We start from the raw sequence: 27,721 nt of genomic DNA, 5'->3' as shown, positions 1-27,721 counted from the left end.
AGCTCTATTATAGAAGCCAACAATTTTTTCTTAAAGGGCCAGATAGTAATATTTTAGGCTTTGAGAGTCATACAGTTTCTGTCAGTACTCAACTCTGCCTTTGTGAAGTGAAAGCAGCCATAAACAATATAACTAAATGAATGCGGTGTGTTCCAAAAAACTTTTTTACAAAAACAAGCAGCCAATTCCTGGGAAGTAGTTCGCCAACTCCATGTTCTAGAAGAAACCAAAGGATATATAGCCATGGAATAGAAAAATGCAAGTCTACCTATTCATTAATCAAATTAATCCATAATCCACTGATCTGTCAGTCAATGAGGCCAGTGCCCTTAGATTATGAAAGTATTTAAAATACAGTGATCTCAATCACTGCTTAAAAAGTCTAAGATACATCTCAACTACAAAATGAAGAGCTGATAGTAAATGATCTCTAGGGTACATTCTAGCATTAAAATTCTACATGTGCATTTAAAAATAGGCAGCCTGGGGACTTCCCTGGTGGTCCAGTGGGTGAAACTCTGCACTCCCAACGCAGGGGAACTGGGTTCGATCCCTGGTCGGGGAACTAGGTCCCACGTGCATGCCGCAAATAAGAGTCTGCATGCCACAACTAAAAAATTCCCACATGCCACAATGAAGATCCTGAGTGCCGCAACTAAGACCCGGTGCAGCCAAAATAAACAAACAAACAAATACATAAATAAATATTTCTTAAATAATAATAATATAAAAAAATAGGCAGTCTAGCCTCTTCAATAAGTGGTGCTGGGAAAACTGGACAACTACATGTAAAAGATTGAAATTACAACACTCCCTAACATCATACACAAAAATAAACTCAAAATGGATTAAAGACCTGAATGTAAGACCAGACACTATAAAACTCTTAGAGGAAAACATAGGCAGAACACTCCATGACATAAATCACAGCGAGATCCTTTTTGACCCACCTCCTAGAGAAATGGAAATAAAAACAAAATTAAACAAATGGGACCTAATGAAACTTAAAAGCTTTTGCACAGCAAAGGAAACCATAAACAAGACGAAAAGACAACCCTCAGAATGGGAGAAAATATTTGCAAACCAAGCAACTGACAAAGGATTAATCTCCAAAATATACAAGCAGCTCATGCAGCTAACTATCAAAAAAACAAACACCCAATCCAAAAATGGGCAGAAGACCTAAATAGACATTTCTCCCAAGAAGATATACAGATTGCCAACAAACACATGAAAGAATGCTCAACATCACTAATCACTGGAGAAATGCAACTCAAAACTACAGTGAGGTATCACCTCACACCAGTCAGAATGGCCACCATCAAAAATCTACAAACAATAAATGCTGGAGAAGGTGTGGAGAAAAGGGAACCCTCTTGCACTGTTGGTGGGAATGTAAATTGATACAGCCACTATGGAGAACAGCATGGAGGTTCCTTAAAATACTAAAAATAGAACTACCATACGACCCAGCAATCCCACTACTAGGCATATACCCTGAGAAAACCATAATTCAAAAAGACACATGCACCCCAATGTTCACTGCAGCACTATTTACAATAGCCAGGACATGGAAGCAACGTTAAGTGTCCATTGACAACTGAATGGATAAAGAAGATGTGGCACATACATACAATGGAATATTACTCAGCCATAAAAAGAAATGAAATTGAGTTATTTGTACTGAGGTGGATAGACCTAGAGACTGTCATACAGAGTGAAGTAAGTCAGAAAGAGAAAAACAAATACCGTATGCTAACACATATATATGGAATCTTAAAAAAAAAAAAAATGGTTCTGAAGAACGAAGGGGCAGGACAGGAATAAAGACACAGATGTAGAGAATGGGCTTGAGGACACGGGGAGGGGGAAGGGTAAGCTGGGATGAAGTGAGAGAGTGTCATGGACATATATACACTACCAAATGTAAAACAGATAGCTAGTGGGAAGCAGCCACATAGCACAGGGAGATCAGCTCGGTGCTTTGTGACCACCTAGAGGGGTGGGATAGGGAGGGTGGGAGGGAGATGCAAGAGGAAGGAGATATGGGGATATATGTACATGTAGAGCTGATTCACTTTGTTATAAAGCAGAAACTAACACACCATTGTAAAGTAATTATACTCCAATAGAGATGTTAAAAAATAAAATAAAATAAAAAACAAACAACCCAGTCCAAAAATGGGCAGAAGACCTAAATAGACATTTCTCCAAAGAAGATATACAGATTGCCAACAAACACATGAAAGGATGCTCAACATCACTAATCATAAGAGAAGTGCAAATCAAAACTACAGTGAAGTATCACCTCACACCAGTCAGAAGGGCCACCATCAAAAATCTACAAACAGTAAATGCTGGAGAGGGTGTGGAGAAAAGGGAACCCTCTTGCACTGTTGGTGGGAATGTAAATTGATACAGCCACTATGGAGAACAGTATGGAGGTTCCTTTAAAAACTAAAAATAGAACTACCATACGACCCAGCAATCCCACTACTGGGCATATACCCTGAGAAAACCATAATTCAAAAAGAGTCATGTACCACAGTGTTCACTGCAGCTCTATTTACAATAGCCAGGACATGGAAGCAACCTAAGTGTCCATCGACAGATGAGTGGATAAAGAAGATGTTGCACATATATACAATGGCATATTACTCAGCCATAAAAAGAAACGAAATTGAGTTATTTGTAGTGAGGTGGATGGACCCAGAGACTATCATACAGAGTGAAGTCAGAAAAACAAATACCGTATGCTAACACATATGTATGGAATTAAAAAAAAAAAAAATGGTTCTAAAGAACCTAAGGGCAGGACACGAATAAAGACGCAGACATAGAGAATGGACTTGAGGACAGGGGGAGGGGGAAGGGTAAGCTGGGACGAAGTGAGAGCGTGGCATGGACATATATACACTACCAAATGTAAAACAGATAGTTAGTGGGAAGCAGCCGCATAGCACAGCTAGATCAGCTCGGTGCTTTGTGTCCACCTAGAGGGGTGGGATAGGGAGGGTGGGCGGGAGACGCAAGAGGGAGGGGATATGGGGCTATATATATATACGCATAGCTGATTCACTTTGTTATACAGCAGAAACTAAAACAGCATTGTAAAGCAATTATACTCCAATAAAGATATTAAAAAATAATAATAAAAAATTTAAAAATTTAAAAAAATAGGCAGTCTAAGGCCTAAAGAGATTAACACATTGCCCTCTAACGATAAATAATTACCAGGAAGAAAATAACTATGGAAGGCAAATTATAGGGAATATGAGCACCTCTGAAAAGGTGTTTTTTTTATTTATTTGTTTGTTTGTTTTTGACTGCATTGGGTCTTCATTGCTGCACTCAGATTTCTCTAGTTGCAGTGAGCAGGGACTACTCTTCATTGTGGTGCATGGGCCTCTCATTGCAGTGGCTTCTCTTGTTGCGGAGCACAGGCTCTAGGCGCGTGGGCTTCAGTAGTTGTGGCATGCGGTCTCTAGAGCACAGGCTCAGTAGTTGTGGCACACAGGCTTAGTTGCTCTGCGGCATGTGGGATCTTCCCGGACCAGGGCTCGAACCCACGTTCCCTGCATTGGCAGGCGGATTCTTAACCGCTGCGCCACCAGGGAAGCCCCTGAAAAGATGTTTTAACGCAGATGGTTAATCAGTAAGCAAAAGAGTGGTTCACATTTCAAACCAAGATTTATTCAACAGACTCCAACTCAAAAGACCTGGATCCCAGCTATGCCAATTACTATTCATTGAGTAAGACTCACTCTTACCCCAATTAAATTACTCCTCCGTGAAATGAGGACAATAGTATCTACCTCAGAAATTATTATGAGTTGGAGAAGCTTAAAAAAAATGTAATAAAAATAGAGAACAACAAAGCTGGTGTATGTTGATAAAACCATATCAAGAATTAAAATAAATGTGAATAGTCTAAGCATGCCAATTAAAAGACAGAGATTATCATAGTGATTTGCAAAAAGCAAAATCCAAATATATCCTCTATACAAGAAATGCACTTTCTTTGAGATATTATTATTTTTTTTTTATACGTTCTTTTATTTATTTATTTATGACTGTGTTGAGTCTTCGCTTCTGTGCGAGGGCTTTCTCCAGTTGCGGCAAGTGGGGACCACTCCTCATCGCGGTGCGCGGGCCTCTCACCATCGCGGCCTCTCTTGTTGCGGAGCACAGGCTCCAGACGCGCAGGCTCAGTAATTGTGGCTCACGGGCCCAGTTGCTCCGTGGCATGTGGGATCCCCCCAGACCAGGGCTCGAACCCGTGTCCCCTGCATTGGCAGGCAGATTCTCAACCACTGCGCCACCAGGGAAGCCCCATTTGAGATATTATTGACATACAACATTATATTAGTTTCAGGTGTTCAATATAACGATTAGGTATTTGTGTATATTGTGAAATGATCACCAATAAGCTACTTAACGAAATGCACTTTAAATATAAATATATAAAGATATATTTAAGTTAAAAGTAAAGGGAAGGAAAGATATATACATGCAAATTCTATCTAACTTATGAACGTCAGACCAACCTTATAAATGACAAGCTCAAAGTGCCTAACTTAAATATTAAGAAACCTGACATTACATGTTTTCAGGAAAATCCACCAATGAACACAGATGAGCGTAAACGTCTAACAGGTTGTGGGACCTCTTCTCTAAAAGCAAAAGGTACTCTTCCAAAGTTAGAGCAAAATCCAATAGATTTTCTGAGAGCACATATATAGAAAAAAGTCCACTTAGGTGACTGGTAAATATAGCTATAAGAATACAGCATATAATACTGTACTACAAATATGTGCATAATTAGAGATAAGCAACCCATTTAAAAACATATTCTCTAAAAAAGATGGGTAATATCACTTTTTCCTCAATTTTTTGCAAGCAAAGTACTATTTAACTCAAAAGTAAAACAACATTATAATGATACTATTCTTTACTCCAAAAGTATACTTTATTAATAAGAGTTAATAAAATCTGTTATCAGAATAAAGGCTTTTTAAAATTTTGCATGTCAGTGTCTTTGTACCACAGCCCAAGATAGAGTAACAAATACTGAATTTATCCCTTCATCCAAAAACAACCAAAAAAACAGACAAAATACATGAATCAGTGGTTTTCCAGACACTGAACATCAGGCAGTGAAAGACAATGATCTCTAACAGATAGGAAGCAAATGAAATGAGCCCCTTCAAGTGTCACATCTTACTGCCTTGAGGGTTTCAAGGCCACAACTCGAGGAAGGAGGACCAGATGGAGCCAGGCAAGCTTCCTGAGTTAAGGGAGGAGGCAGAACTGAGAGTCTAGGAAAATTAATGCCACTAAAGTGAACAGGACGGAGTTCCAAACAGAAAAGAATTCCACAGAGAAATAATTCCAGAAATCTATACAGGGAATCCCTTAGTTTTCACCAGAGTACAGATCAGCACGTAAGTATAAGAAAACTACCCAAGGCCAAGGAAAAAAAAAAAAAAAAAAATTTTTTTAATTGAAAAAATTAGAACACAGCACATTTTCACATATAGAACCTAGAACAGTCATTTCCATCAGCCAGCCTGCAAAAACTCATAATTCATGAGATATTAGGTACTTTCCTTGGTAATGGGGAGGGTGTTTCCTTGGTAATGGGAAATAATTAGCCCTAGACTGAGCAATTCTCCTGACCCACCTAACAAACCATAAAGCAAAACTTGAAAGAATCAAACTGTTTCCAAAAAATTAACTACATGCCAAAACAAAGTTCAAAAATATTCGTAAATAGAAAAAATATCAAGCACCTAAAAAGGTAAAATTCACAGTGGCAGGCATCCAATGTCTGGAGTATAAAGAAGCAGGAAAAAACAATCTATGATGAGGAGAACAATCAATCAAAAGTGATCCAAAATTAACACAGATGTTAGATTAGCAGAAATAAACATTAAAAGTTATTATAATGGCATTCCATATGTTCAAAAGTTAAGTAGAGATATGGAAGATATTAAAAAGTTGAACTTCTAGGGATTAAACTACAATGTCTGAGATAAAAAATACAATGGATTGGATTAACAGATTAGACAGGACAGAAGAAAAGATTAGTGAACCTAAAGACATAGAAAGAGAAACTAGCAAAAACAAAAGACAAGAAAAAAACAGACCGCCAAAAATGAAAAGAAGAGTAGTGAGCTATGCTTCAAGCAGCTTAATACGCATATAACTAGAGTCCCCAAAAGTAGAGGAAAGTAGAAAAACATATAGAGAAATAATGTTCAGGGACTTCCCTGGCAGTCCAGTGGTTAAGACTCCATGCTTCCACTGCAGGGGGCACAGGTTCGACCCCTGGTTGGGGAACTAAGGTCCCGCATGCTGCACAGCGCAGCCAAATAAATAAAAGAAATAATGTTCACGGGCTTCCCTGGTGGCGCAGTGGTTAAGAGTCTGCCTGCCAATGCAGGGCACACGGGTTCGAGCCCTGGTCTGGGAAGATCCCACATGCCGCGGAGCAACTGGGCCCGTAAGCCACAACTACTGAGCCTGCGCTTCTGGAACCTGTGCTCCGCAACAAGGGAGGTTGCGATGGTGAGAGGCCCGCGCACTGCGATGAAGAGTGGCCCCCGCTTGCCGCAACTGGAGAAAGCCCTCGCATAGAAACGAAGACCCAACACAGCCAAAAATAAATATAAATAAATAAATAAATTTATAAAAAAAAAAAAAAAAAAAGAAATAATGTTCAAATTTTTTTCCAAATTTGATTAAAATAATAAACCCAAAGTCCAAGAAGCTCAACAAGCCCAAGCACAAGAAACATGAAAACAAAAAACAAAAAAAAAACCCCTACACTGAGACATCATAATCCAACTGTTCAAAAGCAGGGATAAAGAGAAAATGTGAAAAGCAGCCACAGAAAAAGACAGGTCAGAGGAGCCAAAAAAATAAAAAAAGGATGACAGCAGAGTTCTCCTTGGAAACAATGCAAGCAAGAAGGCACTAGTATATCATAAAGTACTAGAATCCTTAGAATCTTTCAAAAACAAAGGCAAAAAAAAAGCAAAATAAAGACATTTTCAGACATACCAAAAAAAAAAAAGAAAGAATCCATCACTAGCAAACCTGCACTATAAGATATATTAAAGGAAGTCATTCAGGCATAAGGTGGAAACATGGACCTACACAAAGGAACAAAACACTAGAAATTGTAACTAGATGAGTATGATTTTTTTATTATCATTTAAATCACTATTAGAAATTATTGACTGTTTAAATAAAAATAACAACAATGTATTCATGAGTTTATGATATATGTGAAAATAAAATGTATGACAACAGTAAGATAAAAGCTGGGAGAGGAAAAACAGGAACAAACTATTAGAAGATTCTTATACTATACATAAAGTAGTATAATATAACTGAAGGTAGACTGTGATAAGTTAAAGATATACTGTACATTATAAGCCATAAGGCAATCAATAAAATAACAATGACAAGCTAATCAACCAACAAAGGAGATAAATGGAAACATAAAAAATAATTTGAAAGGAGGAAAAAAGCAAACAAAGGGTAGATGGGATAAATAGGAAATAAACAGCAAGATGATAGACTTAAATCTAACCGTATCAGTAAGCATATCAAATGTGGTCGAAATACCACTGTCAGAGATTATCAAATTGGATAAAAAAAGATAGGCCCAACAAGATCAACTGCCTACAAGAAATGGACTTTAAATAAAAAGACACAAATAGTTTAAAAGAAAAACATTCTTTGTTTTTTTGGTTTTGGTTTCTGAGTTTTTTTGGCCATGCCACACAGCTTGCGGGATCTTGGTTTCCTGACCAGGATCGAACCCATGCCCCTGCAGTGGAAGCTCAGAGTCCTAACCACTGGAGCACCAGGGAATTCCCAAGAAAAAATATTTTTAAAAATAGATACCATCCGTGGAGAAATTGTCTTCCACAAAACTGTCCCTAGTGCCAAAAAGGTTGGGGACCGGTGATACAGAGGACATATCACTGAAATTAAGAACCACATGGGGAAAAAAAAAAGAAACAGAAAAATCAATAAAATCAAAAGCTGGTTGCTTAAAAAGAGCAACAAAAGTGACACAGGAATGAAAAAGATGATATCATTATATATTCTACAGACACTGATAGAACAATAAAATATTACAAGCAACCTTTTGCCCATAAATTCAACAACTTAAATGAAATGGTTAAATTCCTTGAAAGACTGAAACTGCCAAAGCTCACACAAAAACATAACCTGAATAAGTAGTACATCATTAAAGAAATTGAATTTGTACTTAAAAACCTTCCAACAATAAATACTCCAAACTTAGATTGCTTCACTGCCAATCTCTGCCCAACATTTAAGGGAGAAATATATTATATTCTACACAAAATCTTAAAAAAATTCAGAAGAGGTGGGAACCCTTCCAAACTCATTTTAGGAAAGTAGCTTTACCCTAATACCAAAATTAGACAAAGATACTACAAAAGAAAACTATAGTTCAATATCCCTCTTGAACACAGATACAAAAATCCTCTTATCAAAATACTAGCAACTTGAATCCAGCAATATATAAAAAGGGTAATACATCATGACCAAGTAGAGTTTATCCCAGGATGCAAGACTGGTTCAATACTCAAAAAATTACTTAATGTAATTCACCATATCTACAGATTAAAAAGAAAAATCACACAATTACCTCAGTAGATGCAGAAAAAACATTTGACAAAGTCCAGTAACCCATTGCTGATAATTGGGGGAAAAAAAACCAAAACCTCTCAGCAAACTAGGAATAGAAATTACTCAATTGGATAAAGAGCATCTACAAAAAACCTACAGCTAATATCATACTTAATGATAAAAGACTTATTTTCCCCTAGCATCAGGAACAAGACAAGGATATCCACATTCACCACTTCTGCTCAACACTGTACTGGAGGTTGTGCCCCATGCAATCAGGAAGGGAGGGAGGGAAGGGGAGAGAGAGAGAGAGAAAACAAAAGAAAGAAGAAAAGAGAAGAAAAGAAAGAAAGAAAGGGAAAGAAAGAAAAAGAGAGAAAAAAAGAAAGAAAGAAAGAGAGAGGAGGGAGGGAGGAAGAAATACAGAGAGAGAGAAAGAGAGGGAGGGAGGGAGAAAGGAAAGGCACTAAGATTTGAAAGGAAGAAGTAAAACAATCTTTATTCACAGTCAACATGCTCAACTACATAGAAAACCTAATGGAATCCATCAAAAGCTACTAGAACAAATAAGTTTAGTGAGGTTGCAAGATGTAAGATCAATACACAAACCTCAACCTGAATATGAATGTTCATAACAGCTAAATTTGTAATAGCCAAAAACTGGAAGCTACTCAAATGTTCATCACCAGATGAACAGATATACAAATTGTGTTATATCCTTACAGTGGAATATTACTTAGCAATAAAGGAATGAACTACTGACACACAACAACATGAATGAATCTAAAATAGTTACACTGAGTGAAGGACACCAGATCAAATATATGCGTGTGTATATATATCCACACCAGACTGACTTAATGTGTCCTGCCTTTGAGGATGATTTGTAAGAAGTTGAATTATCGATAATAGAATGTTTTGGGTGCTCTGATAAACATGAGAACAAAGTAAGAAAAATGGAAATGGGAAAAGGTGTTTTCCTCCTATCATTGAAGCAATAATGCATTAACTTTTGAATAATTCAGGGTTAAAAGGTAAAAACAAGATGCTGAAGTTCTCACTGAGAAAGGCTAGAATTCCCATGCACTGTTATTTTCCTGATGACTATCTAAAAATGCTGCCCTGATTTAGGTTTTCGGAAACATTTAAAAAAAAAAAAAAAGCCACCATATGAGAGTGTTATTTGGTGAACTATTATTTTACATTTATAAATGTGGTGTTAGCATCACAAAATATAAATATACGCACATACACACACACACACACACATATATTCCACTTAAAGCTCTAGAAATGCAAATTAATCTACAGCAACAGAATGTAGATCATATGCACATACACACACACACACACACACACACACACACACACACATATATTCCACTTACATAAAGCTCTAGAAATGCAAATTAATCTACAGCAACAGAATGTAGATCAGTGGTTGCTGGGGGAAGAGGCACAGAAAAAAGGCAGAAGGTAGGGACTACCTTGCAGGTGGTTGCTATGTTTACTATCTTGATTGTGGTGATAGTTTTACAGGTGTGTGTGTGTGTATATATATATATAGAGAGAGAGAGAGAGAGAAAGAGAGAGAGAGAGAAACTTAATGTACTTTAAATGTGTGCAACTTATTATAAATCAATTATGCCTCAATCAAGCTATTCCAAAAAATGCCTTCAAAATCATATGCAATTGCCTTGGTCAAGCATTCCAATCCAATGCTTTGATAAAAGGCTTTGCTTTTTAACAGTTCTGTCACCAGTATAATGGAATATTAATATAGCATGTCAATGTTTCATAGTCCTGGGCAATCAATCACATAAAATTGGAATAATACTATTCTATTTATGTTTCGAGTCTCATTTAGTTAAAAGAAAAATTGAAGTAGGCAGGTCAAATACTGCCCCCATTTTACAGGTGAGAAAAACTACAGCCTAGGAAAATTAAGTGATTTACCCAAGGACTAAACGATAACAAATGCTGGGAAGTGAGACCAAAACATGGCCTCATAGACAGTTATGTTCTCACAAATTCTAAACTGAAAATTAGCAAGACCAACTTCAAAGGTCCCCCTGGTCAAAAAATGAGTGTTCTCTACAGATGACTGATAAGCTACCTGGAGTTTTGTGATAATGAAAATATCACTGTGAATAAATCAGAACTGTAATATTCTTGCCAACCAGCATTCTAGGAAATTATTTCCACTATTACAGGTTACATTTCCTGAGATTCTTTAAAGAATATATTCCAGGACTCCCCTGGTGGTGCAGTGGTTAAGAATCCACCTGCCAATGCAGGGGACATGGGTTCGAGCCCTGGTCCAGGAAGACTCCTCATGCCACGGAGCAACTAAGCCTGTGCGCCACAACTACTGAGCCTGCACTCTAGAGCCCAGGAGCCACAACTACTTAGCCCACATGCTGCAACTACTGAAGCCCGTGCGCCTAGAGCCTGTGCTCCGCAACAAGAGAAGCCACCGTAATGAGAAGCCCGTGCACTGCAATGAACAGTAGCCCCCGCTTGCCGCAACTAGAGAAAGCCCATGTGCAGCAACGAAGATCCAATGCAGACAAAAATAAATAAATAAATAAATGTATTTTTTTTAAGTTTAAAAAAAAAAGAATATATTCCATTAATTGTCCCCATCTCTCCCAATAAAATCACCTACAAGCAGGATTATCTCTACCTGAGCAATGGGCAAGGCTTAAAATTCCCTTAAGAAATCAAAACCCCAAATCTAGGCTTCATGCAAGTTTGGGGTTCAAATTTACATTACTCATGTGGCACTGGAACTCCCCAAACTAAAAATTAATTTTTAAAACTGGCACTGGGCCAATGATGTCTGTGATGGCTTAGAAAACAGCTCCCAATCTCCTTCCAGGTAAAACTCAAATTTCTTGTAAAATTTTCCTTAAAGATTTTTTCTAGAAATGCAAATTAAAAACTTAATAGACAAACTGGACAGCAGATTAGACAGAACTGAAGAAGGAATTACCTAGAAGACAGATCTGAGGAAATCACCCCCAATTCAGGGAAAAAAAAAAAAGATAAATGGATAGAAAATGAGTCAGCTCTATTTAGAAAACAGAATGAGACGATCCAACAAATATGTTATAGTAGCACAGTATCCAAAACAGAAGATAAAGAATGGGAGAGAGTTGAAATTCAAAGAGACAATGGCTGAGAATTTTCAGAATTGATGAGAGACACAAATCCTCATCTAGAATCAGCTCAACAAATGAAGCCACACCTAGACACATCAAACTGAAAGTACAGATCACCAAAAAGTAAACCTTAAAAGTAATTAACAAAGTCAGATTACTTACAAAAGGACAATTAGATGGAATTTAACTTCTCAACAACAGAGACCAGAAGACAACAGAAAAGTACCTTCAAAGTGTAAGGGAAAACAAATGTCAACTAAAATTCTTAACCCAGTTAAAATATTATTTGAGAGTGAGGCTGAAAACTACTCTAGTACCTGATTACATCATGTTCTTTCAAGCCTGTGAAGCTTTATGTTTTCTGTTCCTTCTATCCATAATGTCCTCCTTTAACTCCCAATCTCCTTCCAAATCAAATTCAAGTTCTTTGTAAAGTTTTCTTCAGCTTTCACTAGTTTGCAGTATCAACAGAGACCACAGAGGCTAAGAACACAAGATTTGGATATGCACAGAAATGGGTGTGAATAACAGCTCTGTGACTTTGGTCATGTTGCCTCCCTGAGACTATATTTTACTTATGTAGATGATAATATCAACCCCTAAGGCTTGTTAAGAATGTTAAATTAGATATATGTAAATTCCTGACCTACAATAAAACTCATTAATAAGAAAATGTACAGATTAGCTATTAGAAGAGACTTCAGAATATTGCTTGATCAACATTAAAAAAATAGCATTTGAAAATTTTTATAATATAAAATATTGAGAAAAAGCAATAAACAAGGAATTAGAAAAAGTAATTTTTTAAATGATATCATTTATAGTAGAAACCAAAAGAAGGTATCGGGGAACAAATTTAACAAAAGATACACAATTTATGGAGGAAATTACTTTATTGATAGAAAAAACAATTTACACTACTCTCACGGTTAGAAAGATTTAATACTACAAAGATGACAACATGTGTTTTCTACTGAAAAGAATTCCACTGCATGATTAAACAACAGTTTAATTGTTTCTATATTTTCTCATTATTTCTATATTTTTCCTATTTCATATAGTATTATAATGAATATCCTTGTAGAGACTCCTTCTGCAATGTCCTCAAATTTAGCATGATTCCAAAAAATAACTAACAGAATTTTCCACAGAACTTGACAAGCTGACCCTGAAATTCAAATGAAAAAGCTAGGGACCAAGTATAGCCAAGATTCTTTTGAAGAATTATAAGGGAAATCTTGCCATATTGAGATATATTCTAATGTTATAATAATTAAAATAGTATGATATTGTTGCAAGAGACATATTAATACAACAGAGAGCTTAGGACATATACAGGAAACTGATACATGACAGATGTGGCACAAAAATCAATGAAGAAAAACATGGCTGTTTAATAAATGGTGCTAGATGTTTACAGTACCCAAGACATGGAAGCAACCTAAACATCCATTGATAGATGAATGGATAAAGAAGATGTGGTACATATATACAATGGAATATTACTCAGCCATTAAAAAGAATGAAATAATGAAATAATTCCATTAGCAGCAACATGGATGGACCTGGAGATTATCATACTAAGTGAAGTAAGTCAGACAGAGAAAGACAAGTATCATATGATATCACTTATATACAGAATCTAAAAAAAAAAAAAATGGTACAGATGAACTTATTAACAAAAAAGAAACAGACTCACAGACTTAGAGAATGAACTTATGGTTACCGGGGGGAAAGGCTGGGGGGGAGGGACAGACTGAGAGTTTGGGATTAAAATGTACACACTGCTATATTAAAATAGATACCCAAGAAGAACCTACTGTAAAAAAAAATTTTTTTTAATAAATAAACGGTGCAAGAATAACTGGATCCTCATATTGAAAAAGATAAAATTAGATCTCAATCTCACATTATATGTAAAAATAAATTCCAAATGGACTAAAGACCTAAATATGAAATACAAAATGTCAAATCTTTCAGAAGAAAACTTATAAGCATTTTTTTAAACCAAAGTAGAGAGGATTGCTTTAAAAAGACAAATAGGACTTCCCTGGTGGCAGAGTGGTTAAGAATCTGCCTGCCAATGCAGGGGACACAGGTTCAATCCCTGGTCCGGGAAGATCCCACATGCCACGGAGCAACGAAGCCCGTGTGCCACAACTACTGAGCCTCCGCTCTAGAGTCCGTGAGCCACAACTACTGAGCCCACACACCGCAACTACTGAGCCCGCGTGCTGCAACTACTGAAGCCCGCGCGCCTAGAGCCCGTGCTCTGCAACAAGAGAAGCCTGCACACCACTATGAAGAGTAGCCCCCGCTCGCCACAACCAGAGAAAGCCCACATGCAGCAACAAAGACCCAACGCAGCGAAAAAATATATAAATATTAAAAAAAACACAAATAATACAAACTACAGTAGTAAAACTAGATTTTTAATTTCAAGCTTTTTACAACACTATTATATATTACAAGGTGAAAAGACAAGCCACAGGCTAAAACAATGAAATTAGGAATCCAAAGATCAGTATCTAGCATACATTAAGACTCAGTAAAATAAAATTTAAAAACCCAGTAGAAAACAGACAAAGATGATGACTGATTAAAAAAAAAAAAAAATTTATGAGTGTATGCAAAGGTCAAGAATGGTTGAAAAATCTTTAATAAAAAGAATAAAGCAAAAGGACTATCTGAAATAAAAAAAAAAAAAAGAAAACAGGCAAAGAATATGAACCAGCAGTTCACAAAAGAAGAAACTAAATGGCCTAAAAACAAATGAAAAGATGTTCAACTTTACCTAGCAGTCAGGAAATGCAAAATTTTTAAATATGCTTATAACCAACAGACTGGCAAAATATTATAGATAGATAGATAGATAGATAGATAGATACATATATATATATATATCACCAATTTTGGTAAGTAGAAAAACAGGAACTCAAATTCCTGGTGGAAGTGTAATTGGGAGTAAACTGGCTAAACCAACAGAAGGCACCTCTTAACTATCTAGTAATGCCGAAGAATAGAATGCACACTCTATGATCCAGTGATTCCTCTCCTAAAAACATTCTGGTATATCTATACAAGGAGACACATGCAAAGATATTCAGTATAGCCCTTTTGGAAACAATGAAAAATGTAAAGCATCTAACTGTCCTTCAGCAAAGAAACAGGTAAGCAAACTATGGTTTAATCATACTAAAGAATGTTTAATAGTAGTTAGAAATGAATGAACTAGTCTATTTTAGCAACATGGTAAATAAAAAAGGCAAGCTGCAAAAGGATTCATATAATGTAAAATAATTTATGTAAAATTTTCACATAAATATTGTTTAAATGTAGTACATTTAAGTAAATGTAAAAAGTAAATATAAAAGTAAAGCATGCATGGATATGACACAGGAATTTCAGGATAATGGTAACCCCAAGGGAGGGAAAGAGAAAGGGAGGGAGAAGAGGATGACCTTTATTTTTCTGATTGAAAAAAGCTCTAAGGAAAATATGACGAAAGGTTGACCTCTATTAATCTCAGTGGTGAGTACAAAGGTATTTGTTATATTATTTTTATACTTTTATGTATATTGAAAATGTTTCATAGTTGAAAATAGTTTTAAAGAATTTAATATGAAATAAAAATGATTAGAAAAAAAATTACTATTTAACAACACTTCTAAATTGCTCTGTTGTAGTTAAACCTCGTAACTATGAAGATGACTAGAAATTACACTTCCAGCTCAAGGAGCATCTTCTCCACTAAGTAGAATCTGTCTACATTATTTCTAGTAAATTAGCAATGACAAAAAGTACAATGAACACAGAAAAGAGAACAAAGATTTTTTTAACTCTTCTTCCTCCAAGCTCTCAGAACAGGAGTGTTGTGCTCCTTTGTTTGAATTTGTGACTTGAGTTACACGGATACTGCTGTAGAGAAAATTTCAGATTCATAGGAAAGAAAATTTCACAAGTAATCCATGTAAACACATAGATAACATACTAAAACTCTGAATATGTGCAAAGAGAATATAAATAAAAGAGATAAATATGGCACAGGTCTTCATCATCAAATCTTTATTGAAAGTTTGTTACTTGTAGCGATATAAACTAGAAATGAAAAAAATTGTTAATTCAGAAAATCAAATCCTGCAGTATGGTTTCACACTGTACTTATGCTATAGCGGTGTTGCCTCTACACATGAGCTTCACAGTGAAGATAAAACTCACCACTGGACTTTGCAACATGAGACTTGAAGGACAGGAATACATACAGGGAGCTAAAAAAAATAACAGAGAGGATCCCACTGCAAAGGAGATGATAAGGTTGGCAACGTAGGTAGAGGCCTCGCTGTGGAAAACACTGATGCCAGGCTAAGGGTGTCAGACTTTAGCTTATAAAAAATGGGAAGCCATTTTTTTTTTTTTTGGCTGCGCCAGGTCTCAGTTGCAGCCCGCGGACTGTTAGTTGCAGCATGCAGGGTCTTGAGTTGCAGCATGGGGGCTTCTTAGTTGTGGCATGCTTGCGGGATCCAGTTCCCTGACCAGGGATCTAACCCGGGCCCCCTGCATTGGGAGCACAGAGTCTTACCCACTGGACCACCAGGAAGCTATTTTAAGCAAAGTAGTGACATATGTAAAGCAGAATTTTATATGAGTGAAGGTTAGACTGAACTGTGAAATTATTACAGGCAGGAAAACAGTAAATTATCATGGAATAGGTTATGATGTGATGAAGGCTTGACCTAAGGTAACAGCAGAGAATGAAAAGAACAAATCTAAGAGAAAACAAAAGAACAGGTCTTGGTACCAAGCATGCAAGGAGAGGGAAAGGGAAGAATCAATAATGACACAAGGAGACACTATTAGATAGCTACCCAAAATCCATTCCTCTGTTTTTCCCCAGACATGAGACAACAAAGACCAAATGTAAACAAACTAAGTGATGGAACAAAAGTTTATAAAAAGCCTGGGTCCTCAATAACACTAATAAGCTGCTGACTAGTCCTGAAATGCAAAACAGTAAATCTCTTCAAGGTTTAAGCCACTAGTACCTGGGATTTCTGACTGGGGGAAAAATAATACTAATTTAAAAAGAAACAAAGGGAATTCCCCAGCGGTCCAATGGTTAGGACTGTGCTTTCATGGCCAAAGGCCCAAGTTCAATCCCTTGTCAGGGAACTAAGATCCCACAAGCCTCACAGCACGGCCAAAAAAACTAAAATAAAATAATAAATAAATAAATAGAAAAAAAAAGGAAAATCTACATGGAAGTATTTTGGAGAGCGATATAATTGATTCAACTTAGACATGCTGACATTAAGGTAATGGGAGGGTATTCAAGTGGACAAAAGTTCCCAAACTGGTATGACTCAAAATAATAGCTTCCTAGATTTAACCAATGAAACTTAGATTATTCAAAGTTACAGATTTCTTTACTATAGGATTTCTTTAAGATGTTACACATTGCAGATAGTCAAGAAGATACAACGTGAGGTGTTTCCCAAATTTGCCTGGCCACAGTACACCCCTCTGTAGTAGAAAATCTCTGTAAAACATGTCTAGAGAAATAGATAAAATATAGCTGATCCTTGAAACTTTAAGAATAGAGTATTCTAGGGACTTCCCTGGTGGTCCAGTGGTAAAGAATCTGCCTTCCAATGTGGGGGACATGGGTTCGATCCCTGGTCCGGGAACTAGGCCCGCACACCACAACTACTGAGCTCGCACACTGCAACAGGAGAGCCCGCATGCCGCAAACTACAGAGCCCATGGGCCCTGGAGCCCGTGCGCCACAACTAGAGAGAGAAAATCCACATGCCACAACTAGAGAGAAGCCCGCACGTCAACAAAGAGCCCGGGCCACAACGAAGGATCCCACGTGCCGCAGCTGAGACCAGACTCAGCCAAATTAATTAATTAATTAAAAAGAATAGAGTATTCTACAAAGAACTCACTAATACATGAAAAGATAATACAATTAGAATATCACCATTTTGCAGCCCCTAATAAAATAATAGATCTAGACAATGATAATCGATAGCTGCAAATATCTTTAACATGACAGGGAACTTCATGACAAATGGATTGGGCTGACAAACCTGAACCCACCGATCAACCTAACATTTATTAAAGAACAGACAAGGAAACATTCTGTGGCTCCAGCTATGATTCAACAGGAAGTATAAAACACCATGATAAAGTTTTCTTGCCCCCTCCCCAAAAAAAGAGAACCTAAAATTTGATCAAGACTCTAGATCCAACTACTAGTTTACAAGAAATAATGGGCAGAAGAACAAGTTAAATATCACAGAGATGCATCAGTAAAACCCAGAATGTCGGTTTCTTTAACAAATAAATTGCAAAGAAGGAAAAAAGAAGGGGGAGGGGGAGACTATAAATTAAGATTCTTAAGAGAAATAAAAACCAAATACAACATTAGGACATTGTTTGCACCCTACTCCTAAATTAACCCTAAGAAATCATTTATGAGACAAGTGGGAAAATCTGAACACTCACTTGCTATTTGAAGACATTAAAAAATCACTGTGAATATTTTAGGTACTATAATTGTGGTAACAGTACTGTAATTCTTTTAATTGTATTGATATTGTATTGTATTGGTATTGTATTGTATACAATATCAATTGTATATTGATATTTTATCAATTGTATTGATAAAATACACATAACATAAAATTTATTATTTAACCATTTTTAAGTGGTATTAAGAACATTCACATTGTTGTGCAACCATCACCACCATCCAAACTCAAGAACAGTTTTATCTTCCCAAACTGAAACTCTACCCATTAAACAATAACTTTCCATTCCCCCTTCCCCCCAGCCCCTGACAACCACCATTCTACTTTCTGTCTCTGTGAATGAGACTATTGCAGGTACTTCATATAAACAGAATCATACAACATTTGTCTTATTGTGTCAGGCTTATTTCACTTAGCATAAGGTTTTTAAGGTTCATCCATTTTGTAGTATGTGTCTGAATTTCATTTCTTGTAAAGGCTGAATAATATTCCATCTTATGAATATGCCACATTTTGTTTATCCATTCATCTGTCAGTGGACATTTGGGTTCAGTTTTATTTTTCAGGGTTCATATCTCTTTACTGAGATACATACTTAAACATTTATAAACTGAATTATAAGACACCTGAGATTTGCTTCAAAATAGATTAAAAAGATATCACTTTTCACTTATCAGGTTAACAAAGATCAGAAAAACTGGTAACACCATATACATTGGCCAAGATGTGTGGAAACATGCTCTTTCAAACACTGTTGGTGGGAGTGTAAATTAATCTCTTTGGAGGGCTCTATCAAAGTTTAAAATGCACATTTCCATTAACCAAGATACAATATAACTTCTGATAATTTATCCTCACACATATACTCACACACATACACAAAGAAGTGTATACAAGAATACTGACTACAACAAAGCTTATATTAAGCCCAAGACTGGAAACAATTTACATGTCTATCAGTAGGGAACTGACTGAATAAACTACAGTAAAATACAAAAATATGAAAATGCAATAGAATACAATTTAACTTTAAAAAATAAAATAAAATGGTTCTATGTGTACTAATAAGAGACAGAATCCAATAAATACGTTCACAGGAAAAAAGCAAGAAGATTCAGAGGAGTATAACACTGTTCAAGCAGACATTCACTGCTTTGATTTCTGGCATTGCCACACCAAATAACCTAAAAACTTCCTACAACAAAACATCTAAAAATGCTGAGTAAATTATAACTAAAATCTTTTAAATGTATAACTAAGCTCAAAAGTAAGGGAAATCTCTCACTGAGGTGTGGGATGGAGGAAAGAGGAACCTTTACTTTTTACTTTTCCACCTATTTTTATGTTATAACCAATAAGTATTACTTTTGAAATTAAAAAAGAAATCATTCCTGAAGTACGCTGAAAAAAGATGCTATAAATTTAATAATCCATGCCACTCCCTGAATAACTAAAGCAATGTAATCTCAGGGCAAATTTTCAGGTATAACAGCTACTATTTTATCCAATTTAATTCAACCTTTACTACTAAGTACAAGAGCCTTTGAATAATAATAGCAAGATGAGGTTCCTATTTTTTAAGGAGTTTAGAATCTGTGAGGAAGAATAAGGAGGCAAAAGAAATCAATAATACACGATAGAACATGAAAATGGTCATCCTCTGCATCAAAATTTGAAAACTAAATGTTTAAAATTCCAATTTCTGGTTCATAACATCAGAGCCCCAAACCAGTCTGACATTAGTTTAGATTTTCCATTACTTTTTTTTTTCATTACGTTTTTTGAACTCATCCCATCCATTAATCATTTGTGACAATGACTGTACTTACATTAGTGGCAACATACAATTATTAATACATAGTTTCTATAGGCTTTGTGATCTCTTCCCACAAATGAATTCTCAGTTGTTTTCTTCCTTTGATTCCTATACCTGTTAATAGGTCACATTTATTATATCAGTACTACTAATCAAAAATAACTGAATTCCCTGGTGGCACAGTGGTTAAGAATCTGCCTGCCAGTGCAGGGGACACTGCAGGTTCGAGCCCTGGTCCGGGAAGATCCCACATGCCACGGAGCAACTAAGCCCGTGTGCCACAACTACTGAGCCTGCACTCTAGAGCCTGTGCGCCACAACTACTGAGCCTGTGCTCTAGAGCCCACGAGCCACAACTACTGAGCCTGTGCTCTAGAGCCCACGAGCCACAACTACTGAGCCCATGTGCCACAACTATTGAAGCCCGCGTGCCTAGAGCCCGTGCTCCGCAACGAGAAGCCACCGCAATGAGAAGCCCGCGTACTGCAACCAAGAGTAGCCCCCACTCGCTGCAACTAGAGAAAGCCCGTGCGCAGCAACAAAGACCCAACATAGCCAAAAATAAATCAATTAATTAAAAAAAAAAAAAAAAGGGAATGCTACTTGTAGAGGCAATAGAGAAAAGTGCTGAACTGTCAGGCTCTGGAGCCAGCATGCCTAGCCAGCTACCTGTGTAATCCTGAGCAAGTTTCCTAAAACTCTGTGCCCCACCTTCCTCTTCTGTACAAGGGGAATAATAACAGTAACAGTCTCAGAGTTATTGATTAAATGAGTTAATGTAAAACAGATTTTAATATTTGACCACTATTTTCCAAATAGATGAATAAAAATCCAAAATTTTAATAGCACTCTGTTGTTGAGGCTGGTGTGAAACAGAGAGTCACATGCTCTGTCTGCTTACTCCTAAGCCTTATGGGGGGCAATCTGGAAATCCCACTTTGAGAATTTATCCCACTGATATTCTTGCACAGGTAGGCAAAGAGAGGTATACCATTTTTTTATTTCATACTGAAACCAAAATGTCCATCAAAAGTGATGACTAAATAAAGAATGGCAAATTTATGACATGAAACACTATGCAGCAGATTTTTTTTTTTTAATAGAGTGAGTACACTGATTTACTGACGTGGAAAGATCTCAAATAAGTGAAAAATTCAAGACGTATACAACAGTGCATATGATAGGTTATCTTTTGCATAAAAAGAGACTGAAAAATCAAAATACATATTCATCCTTGTTTCTTTTTGCACGAAGAGAAACTAGTAACGGTGTGAAGAAACTGGGCAGATGGGAGACAGGATGGGAGGGAAACTTCAAACTGTGTATCTTTTTATTTTATTTTTTTGCTTTTTTAGCTACATAAATATTTTACCTATTCAATTGTCAATTTTTACAGTATTTTTAAGTGTCTGGCATACACTTTAAGCTGGCAAATGTTAGCTGCAATTATTACTATTGTTGTTATTAGCAATAGCAGTATTATAAGTATTATTATCATTAACAAATAGCTCCTTTCTGAAGCTTTTTTCTTACTCCCTCTGCACAGAGCCTCCTCTAACTCCCAGACTATTTAAGGAATTTATCATTTTCTACTCTAGTGTAAGCGGCTTAAGGGGTAGGTCAATGTCTTGTTCATTTTTAATATCCTAGGAGCCTTGCTTGTACCTAGTCGATACAAATATTCTGGAATAACAGTAACCTACAAGTACTCCAAAGAAAACAGTGACCATTTCTAACGGGATTATACTCTATCATTAATTATAAGACCTGAAAATTGAAAAACTTGAATAACTGGATTTGCTAACATTCCTTCGGCTACTGCCCAGCCAAAATCTCCTCTCTTTGACTAAGTTTTTTCTTTTCCCGGGACTTCCCCAGACACTGACATCATGTCCCAAGCCAAGACACAACATGTACCAACTCTTTAACTCACTGCAATCTCTGAAATGTCTTTTGTCCTAAATCCCAACACCCTGGTACATCATTCCTATCGAAAAAGATTTGAGTGTTTCCTTTTAGATAGAGGTTCACACATTAGTCAGTGTATAAAGTGCCCTTTTAACTGGAGAAGACCTAACACTTGATTCCTAATTCGCTCAGGGTTTTGTTTGTGCTGGTATGGAAGGTATTCTATAATTGACTGCTCGCTCAGTAAGCTCAATTCTAGATGTCATTCCAGAACACCAAATACTCCACTGACAGCTCAACAGTCACTTTTCATACAAGCCCCTCCCCTTCCCTCCTCCCTCAACCCCCATCAGCTCAAGAGCTCCTTCCCTCATACTGACACACTGACAGTTCAGAAGTCCCTTTCCACAAGCTGTCCTCCCCTGCAGCTGCAAGACCACCTCCCCGAGTCGCATCATCCAGCGACCCAATTCGGTCCCCAATATCATCCCTCTCCCAGCCAATCCAAATCACATCATCAGTCTCTTCCCAAGAAACAGGCAGCTTTAAAGCCTTTCCCAACAAGTACGCAATTGACAGCTCGACACCAGATTCCCCAAGTATCCTTTCCTCTTCTCTCCGCTCCTACCCCACGCACTGGCTCTTTTCTCTCAATCACTCGTTCGCCCTGGCTTCCCTGAAAATTCACAGCCTTGTTCCCTAAATATGCTCTCCGCTCTCCCCTCCTCATCTCCTTCACCGCTGACAGCTCAGTCACTTCCATCCCTATGTGGCTGCAACCTCCTGCCCCACTCCTTTCCCTTGACAGCTCTGGGTCGGCTCCAAGCTCCCCCTCCCCAAGGCCTCCCCAACCTCGGCCTGGGCCTCCCGCGGTGCCCCCCGCCCCGGAGGACAGCTCCACTCACCCACTCTCCCGCATCACGTTGCTGTCCCCGCAGTCGCAGGCACCGCCGGCCTGGCTGCGGAACATGTTGAAGTCGTGTCCGGTGTGGTCACCCTGGTGGAAGCACTCGGCGCACAGCGACATGCAGGGAGAGATGCCGCACGTCCGGCAGCGGTAGGCCACGAAGTTGGCTGTCCAGACCAGGCCGCAGAGCGCCGCGGGGTCGTAGGCCCGCACCGCCGCGCAGAACTCGTCGTAGCCTCCGCCGCCCGCCAGAAGGCACTTACACCACTCCAGGGCCTCCTCCTCGGCCGCCCCCGGACCGCCCCCGCCGCCGGCCGCCGCCGCCTCCTCGCCGTCCGCAGCCGCAGCCAGCGGCCGCTCGGCGCTCAGCACCCGCTCCAGCAGCGCCTGCAGCTCCTCGGCACCTGCGCGGTTGTCCGGCCGGCTGAGGGCCGCCTTCAGGTGCGCGGCGGTGGCCGCCTTGTCGAGGGCCAGCCCGGGCGCGGGCATCTCGGCTTGGGGTGGCTGCGGACCCCCGACGGCCGCCGCTGCCGCCGCCGCCGCCGCCATGATGAGAGCTCAGAATTTGGAGAGTCCAGGGCCGGCGGCTCCTCCTGGGAGGGTGGGGGAATTGGCTGCTGCGATTGCTCGGCCTTCCCAACTCTCGCGATACCCCGGGGCTGCGCGCACCTCTGCCTGTGTCCCCGCCCCTGCACACGCCCCCTCGCGCTGCGGTGCCTGCTTCCCGACCCTCTCGCCTGGGACGGACCTCCAGTTTCTTCCTCCGACCTCTTGGCTCTCAACTACAATTGAGAGCCACTAAAATAAGGGACCCGACTTTAAAATTATTTAATATGGAAAATCTTTAATATGGACCATTTTTCCTCTATTTACCTGGGCTACAGGAATACAGACAGCATCTTTCAGCTGTTTTTTAGGCATCTGCATTTCGTTCTGAGATGTAGATCCCCACTGTTATCAAACCCTTAATTACGATTGAATTACTATTATTATTGAAAAACCCTCCTAATTTTTCGCCCTGTATCAATTCTTACCCTCACACTATTACCAGTTTAATCTTCTAAAGTACATTTTTTAGAGGATTAAAATATATTCTTACTCTCACTCTCCTGTTCAAAATCTTTAGTGGAAACAAAAGTCAAAACCTCCTTGAATCTTCTCTTAATGCCCACCACCAACCTATCTTTCTATCATTATCTCCTTGTGCTACTCTAAGTTTGCCATTTGAAAGAGACCAATGGGACTCTTCAGTGTTTTCTGAAAGATGCTTTATGCCTGTAGTCTTTATTGTTCCTAGTTCCACCCCTACTCCACCCCATACAGTCGCCCCACACTCCTGTTCTAGCAATGTCTGCCCATTTCATTTCCCTTCTTCAAAAATGGCTCTGAGTTGCTCCGTGGGTCGGTGGCCTATAGCTCGGTTCTCGGCTCTCATGTTCGGAGGTGGGAAGGAAACGGGACAGGCCCGCACACCTGAGCTGCCCGGAGAGGATCCCCGCACCCAGCAGGAGAAGGAGGAGACTAAGCAGGGAAAAGGACGCATAGCTTCTGATGCGAGTCACGTGCTGGAAGCTGCCCTGGAGCAGATGGACGGGATCATTGCAGGCACTAACACAGGGGTGGATATTAGCTATGGTACCTGTGAGCCTGCACTGGCTTCCGCGGCTTCCTACATGAACCCCTTCCCGGTGCTCCATCTCGTCGAGGACTTGAGGCTGGCCCTGGAGATGCTGGAGCATTCTCAGGAAGAGAGCAGCCCTCCTGAGCCAGATCCCAGGCCCCACAGCTGCCTACATAAAGGGGTGGTTCGAGGAGAGCTGGCTGCTGCTTTCTGGCTCACTTTACACCTGGCATGGGCGCCGATCCCTCCCTCCAGTCCTGCTAAGTACTACTGACTCAGGCTGCAGTGTTTACAGAAAACGTTATGAAGCTTCAAGAAAATGATAGGTCCATAATTCCTCAGTCTGAAACCCTTAATTCCTCAGTAGGAAACCCTTGGGTCCACGTGCATTTTAGAACTCAGAGCTTATTAAACTTTAGAAAGGTGAGACAGTGCATGTGTACTGTACTGTATGTACCATCTCTAGCAGATACGGGGCAGGAAACACGTGAACATTTCTTCAGCAAAACTTGTGAATATCTGCATGAAGTGGGATAAACAAAGACTACAAATACATAATTTACAGTGACTATGTATTTTTACCTTGTATAGATGTGCCTGAATTTATGAAACCATTTCTCTAATATTGAATTGAAATTATTTTTAATCTTTCACTAATAATATGGCATTGCTGCACACACACACACACAAAAAATGGCTCTGAACTTATTTGATGATACAACTTTTTGCTTTCGCTATAAAAACCTCATCCCCGCCGCACTACTGATTGGTAAATTTCCTGAGGGCAAAAAATGAATCTTCTTCATCATTGCCCATAAGTGTTCAAATATTTGCCTGATTACTGTTGTTAAATGGAATATAATTATAATAGATAATTTTTGTTGCATATTTATTATGTGCCCCATTCTTTATATATGTTATTTATTTTAACTCTCTCAATAATCCTATGAAGTAAGGAAACTAAAACTTACAGAGGTCGTTTATGTGTCCCAGAAACACACAGCTGGCAATCAAATGAGATGTGACTGGAACCCAGGTCCATCTGAATCCAAAGTCCTGCTCTTCCTACCACATCAATGCTTCCCAAACCTGCCTGATCCTAAGACTCACCTTAAGTTCTTACAAAAACAAATTCCAGAGCCCCACCCCAGACCCAAGGTATCAAAATCTCCAGAGGTTACACTGCCCTATCTAACAGAATCTGAATCTTGAAAAAGATTATCATTAATGATCTTTCCAGAACTAAAAATCTACAGCTTTTTAAGTTTCTATAGCTCACCTCCAGAGAGCTGGGTGTATTATTAAAAGTAACTTAGTAACACATGGCAGAGGACAACCAAGAATGAAAAAAACTGTAGGAGAAGCGATCCAAGGAAGTAGAATGAGTATTTCCAATCCATAACCAGTGATATAAATGAACCTAACATAACAAAAACATACTATATCACATGTCTAGACTCTCTACATTAGTAAAGCATTTCACAATCATCATTTAACAGTGATAAATAATTCAAAAATTGCTCAATAATTCTCTTTATGAATCACCAAATTATAAACCAAATAAAATCCAGGAGCAATTCAAACTAAGGTAAAACTAGTGTGTATTCACTAATCAGTGTCTGTGGGTTCAGGCAGTTGGGGAAGTGTGCTGGTATCTCTCCAGGATTGCTTTCCTGTGGAGAATAACAAAGGCGCCTGCTCTGCTTGACCACGATGATGCATGCTGCACATGCAGCCTTTTCAGCATTCCTTAGTGGTCTCTACGCGCTCTGTGAAATTCCTACAAATTTCTACAAAATTCCACCACTTGTCACCAGTGCCTCTTTTTTTCTGTAACAAAAACAAACAAAAAAACTTCAAATGCCACCCCCTATTTCAGTTACATAGACATTGCAGTGCACATACAGAAATCTGGACATTTGCCAGATTACCCACCAACTTTGTTCATGAGGATATTAGATATGTTCAAAATCAGAGAACATTAAAAATAACTGGTAATAACAAGAATAGAAATAACCCAAGTGAAAAATGGGCCAAAAATGTGAATAGACACTTTACCAAAGAAGATATATAAGCGGCCAATAGACATAGAAAACATGCTCAGCATCATTAGTCATTAAGAAAATGCAAGTCAAGGGACTTCCCTGGTGGTGCAGTGGTTAAGAATCTGCCTGCCAATGCGGAGGACACGGGTTCCATCCCTGGTCCGGGATGATCCCACATGCTGCGGAGCAACTAAGCTTGAGTGCCACAACTACTGAGCCCACGTACCACAACTACTGAAGCCCTCATGCCTAGAGCCCATGCTCCGCAATGAGAAGCCACCGTAATGAGAAGCCCACGCACCACAACAAAGAGTAGCCTCTGCTCACCACAACTAGAGAAAGCCCATGCGCAGCAACGAAGACCCAACGCTGCCAAAAATAAATACATAAATTAATTTTTTTTTAATGAAGAAAATGCTAGTCAAAACTATGAGACACCACTATACACACTAAAATGGCAATAATCAGAAAGAGAGACAGTAACAAATGTTGGCAAGGATATGGAGAAACAGGACCCCTCATACAACATTGATGGGAATGTAAAATGGTACAGCCTCTTGGGAAAACAGTTTGCCAGTTATGTACTTAAAATGTTAAACATAAATTTACCATAGAACTCTACAATTCCATCCCTAGGAATCTACCCAAGAGAATTTAAAACACATACCCACACAAAGACTTGTAGATGAATATTCAGAGCAGTATTATTCATAGTCAAAAACAAAAACTGGAAGTGATCCAAGGGTCTATCAATTTGTAAATGGATAAACAAAATGTGGCATATTCATATAATGCTATACTATTTAACAATAAAAAGAAATGAAGTACTGATGCATGCTACAACATGGGTGAATTTCAAAAATGTTATGACAGTGGAAGAAGTCAGACACACAAAAAAGTGTATATTGTATTATTCCATTTATCCGAACTGTCCAGAAAAGGTACATTTATAGAGACACAAAATAAATTAGCAATTGTTTGAAGCTGGGGGTTAAGAACAGGGAGTGCCTGCAAATGAGCACAGAGATCTTTTTAGGTTTATAGGAATGTTCTA

At 38.5% G+C, this 27,721-nt stretch overlaps 1 protein-coding gene across 6 annotated transcripts in view; it reads right to left on the bottom strand.

The window, feature by feature from the left end:
- Nucleotides 1-23,598, bottom strand: part of UBR3 (ubiquitin protein ligase E3 component n-recognin 3) — a 224,368-nt gene extending 200,770 nt beyond the window's left edge. For 3 of the 6 annotated variants that reach the window (XM_036857253.1, XM_036857254.1, XM_036857259.1), the window contains exon 1: nucleotides 23,000-23,598. In XM_036857253.1, the coding sequence (XP_036713148.1) occupies nucleotides 23,000-23,550 (551 nt within the window). In that variant the 5' untranslated portion in view covers nucleotides 23,551-23,598. The remainder of the gene's footprint in view (nucleotides 1-22,999) is intronic. The other 3 variants (XM_036857255.1, XM_036857256.1, XM_036857257.1) reach the window with 1 other exon arrangement.
- Nucleotides 23,599-27,721: the final 4,123 nt, after the last annotated feature.

Source organism: Balaenoptera musculus, chromosome 7 (assembly GCF_009873245.2).
Source record: "Balaenoptera musculus isolate JJ_BM4_2016_0621 chromosome 7, mBalMus1.pri.v3, whole genome shotgun sequence".
NCBI lineage: Eukaryota > Metazoa > Chordata > Mammalia > Artiodactyla > Balaenopteridae > Balaenoptera > Balaenoptera musculus.
This window is presented reverse-complemented; position numbering and strand designations above follow the sequence as displayed.